This window comes from Grammomys surdaster, unplaced genomic scaffold, assembly GCF_004785775.1.
Source record: "Grammomys surdaster isolate TR1022 unplaced genomic scaffold, NIH_TR_1.0 125617, whole genome shotgun sequence".
In the NCBI taxonomy this organism is placed as follows: Eukaryota; Metazoa; Chordata; class Mammalia; order Rodentia; family Muridae; genus Grammomys; species Grammomys surdaster.
In genome coordinates, this window is record NW_021620459.1 from 912,349 (window position 1) to 915,517 (window position 3,169).

Genomic DNA, 3,169 nt, shown 5'->3' on the forward strand with positions numbered 1-3,169 from the left:
GAGAGAGAGAGAGAGAGAGAGAGAGAGAGAGAGAGAGAGAGAGAGAGGAGAGCTATTTGTGTCACATCTCAAGGCTTTAAAAATTAGCCATAGCAATGGGAAGAGAAAGGAGGGTGGATCTCTGTAAGTTTGAGGCTAACCTGGTCTACATAGTGACTTCAGGACAGCCAGAGCTCCATAAAGACACCCTATCTTGGAAAACAAAATCCAGCTGGGCGGTGGTGGCGCACACCTTTAATCCCAGCACTTGGGAGGCAGAGGCAGGTGGATTTCTGAGTTTGAGGCCAGCCTGGTCTACAGAGTGAGTTCCAGGACAGCCAGGGCTATACAGAGAAACCTTGTCTCGAAAAACCTAAAAAAAGAAAAAAAAAAAAAGGAAAACAAAATCCAAAACTCCACCAAAACTTGAAACCCCAAACCCAACCAACCAAAATGCTGCAGACCAGTCATTTATGTACACAGATAATAAGTATCTGTCAGTTGTGTACCCCCGTTAGTTTACCAGTGGTGCCCACAATCAATCAACTAAGTTAAGGACTACATATCCACAGATCCCTCTGCATGCAACTACAGAGCATGCCCAACAGTTTACACTAACGGATTTCTTTCATATCATTACCTACTTTTAAGAAACAGAATGGATTTCCCTGTCTGGAGATTTGGAAATCATATTATTAAACACTTCAGCTATATTTACATCTTTTCAAATATTAGCTGTATCTAGTTCCTAAAAAATTTGCACCAATTCATACTTTTTTGCTTAATTACTCTTCATGAAGGCTTACATTTCTATTATTCTTTCTTGATATGAGACTAGTTTAAAACATATGGTTAAGAGGCATTCTTTAAGGCATATGGTCTATGAATCCCTCTTGACTTTATAATTATACACTGAAGTCATGAAAGCAAAATCATGAAAATGCAGATGCTCAAAGTTCACTTCTCTTTTTAGAATCTTACACTTTAGTCACTTGTCAATGTCCCCAAGACTGTATTTCAGAAAGTATTTTTGAACATTTATGTATTTTAATTTTATATACATGAGTGTTGTACATGCATGCAGGTTTGAGCACCATGTGTGTCTGGTGCTTCAGGGGTCAAAAGAGGGCATCAGATCTGGAGTTACAGACAGTTACATGGGTGTTATATGGATACTGGGAAACAAACCATGTCCTTTGTAAGAGCTGTAAGTGCTCTGAACTGCTGAGCCATTAGAAAATAGTTTTGAACATGCAAATGGTTTGATGCTCCATATGTAAAGAGTGAAGATGGCTTTGGTTTTTAAGGAAATGTACAGTTACTACACAAGCCCCAGGTGCTTTATAATAACCCCCACGACAAGCATGTGCTCACCTTAACAAACTCCTTTCTCTCAATCATCTCATTTCCATCTGCATCCAGCATTTTAAAAGCAACATGGAACCCAGAGTGAGGTTCTGCAAGGAAATGAACAAGGAGCAATTATTTAGTTGTTGGTGAAAGCTAAGTATCTGTAGCTAGAAAAACCTTCAAAATTGAAATAAATGACCAGAAAGTATGTGGGCAAGAGCTGAACAGAGAAAAGAGGATCTGCTTCAGTTTTTCTTTCTTTCCTTTTGTTTTTGAGACAGGGTTGTCTTTTTTTTTCTTTTTTCTTATTGGATATTTTATTTACATTTCAGATGTTATCACTCCCCCCCCCCCATCCAGGAACCCCCCATCCCATCCTCCCTTCCACCTGCTTCTATGAGGATGTGCCCCATACTCTCCCACCTCCCCACCCACGAATTCCCCCACACTGGGGCATCCAGCCTTCATGGGACCAAGGACCTCCTCTCCCACCTATGCCCAACAAGGCCATCCTCCCCTACATATACAGCTGAAGCCATGGGTCCCTCACTAAGTGCTCCCAGACTGGTGGTTTAGACCCTGGGAGCTCTGGTTGGTTGATGTTGTTGTTCTCCTCATGGGGCCACAAACAGGGTTGTCTTTCAAATAGTACTTGATGTTAACATGCCTGTGTCTTGGCATCTCCCATGAGCCGTGGCTGTGCTGCTCGCCCTTTACAACAAATCCCATGAGAACTTGTTCTTCACCTCTACCTCTGGCTTCCTTCTACTCTCACAGCACTCCTGCTTGTTTCATAGCAATTATCATTATTTCATTATTATTGTTACTATCATTATTTACTTTCTTAATTTTTTTAACTTTTAATTTTGCTATTTTTTTGACATACTATAATAGTGTATAGTGGCAGGCCAATATACCTCTAATAGAACATGTAAAGTTTTACGCATCTATCGAACACTTAGCAAGTCTAAGATATTAACACTGGTACAGCATTATGAACCATGAACAGCAGATTTTATACTTTTCACTAACGTACTGTTTTGTTTTAGAATGCAGCAAGGTATGCTGCATTAAGTCACCAAGAGTACTTAGTGTCATCCATGTCTGGGAGTTCCTTGGTCTTTTCCTAGTTTTCACCACTAGAATACTTTTGAAGGACAAGAATATTGTTCACTGTCAAATAAAGTTGTTTTTAAAAAAAATCCCTAAGAGGCCAAACATGGTAGCCCATCCTTTAATCCCAGAGACAGGCATGTAGATCTCTGTGAGTTCAAGAGAGTTCCAAGCCAGTCTGGGACACACTGTGAGACTCTCTTTCTCAGCAAAACCAATCTCCCACTCCCCCAAAAAATAAAACAACAAAATATTCCCCCCCAAGGCTTTCTCAGAGAACATTAACCATGATTATTTTCTTTCCCTTTTTCTCAGATTGAGAAAACTAACCATGATTTCTCTCACCCTGTTTTGTTTCAGACACCAAGTTTCTGGGTATAAGGAGACAGAGCTCAGAACACACTGTAATTTAACATTATTTTGTTAAGGTTCCCGTGTGTGTGTGTGTGTGTGTGTGTGTGTGGTGTCTGTGAGTCCATTTGTGTGCACACATGGAAGCCAGGACTTTGGATGACTTCCATTACTGCCCTCCACTTTCTGCCCTTAAAGAATCTGGAGATTTTTCTGCTGTTTCATTAGACTGGCTAGCCAGTCAGTGAGTCAGTCTCTCTCTGTCTCTCTCTCTGTCTCTCTCTCTGTCTCTCTCTCTGTCTCTCTCTCTGCCTCTCTCTCTCTCTCTCTCTCTCTCTCTCTCTCTCTCTCTCTCTCTCTCTCTCTCTCTCTCTCT

General features: G+C 40.9%; 1 protein-coding gene across 1 annotated transcript in view; it reads right to left on the reverse strand.

Moving 5' to 3' along the window:
* Positions 1–3,169, reverse strand: part of Micu2 (mitochondrial calcium uptake 2) — an 83,088-nt gene that overhangs the window by 24,641 nt on the left and 55,278 nt on the right. Inside the window, exon 6 of the mRNA XM_028787222.1 lies at positions 1,354–1,436. Coding sequence (XP_028643055.1) covers positions 1,354–1,436 — 83 coding nt within the window. The remainder of the gene's footprint in view (positions 1–1,353; positions 1,437–3,169) is intronic.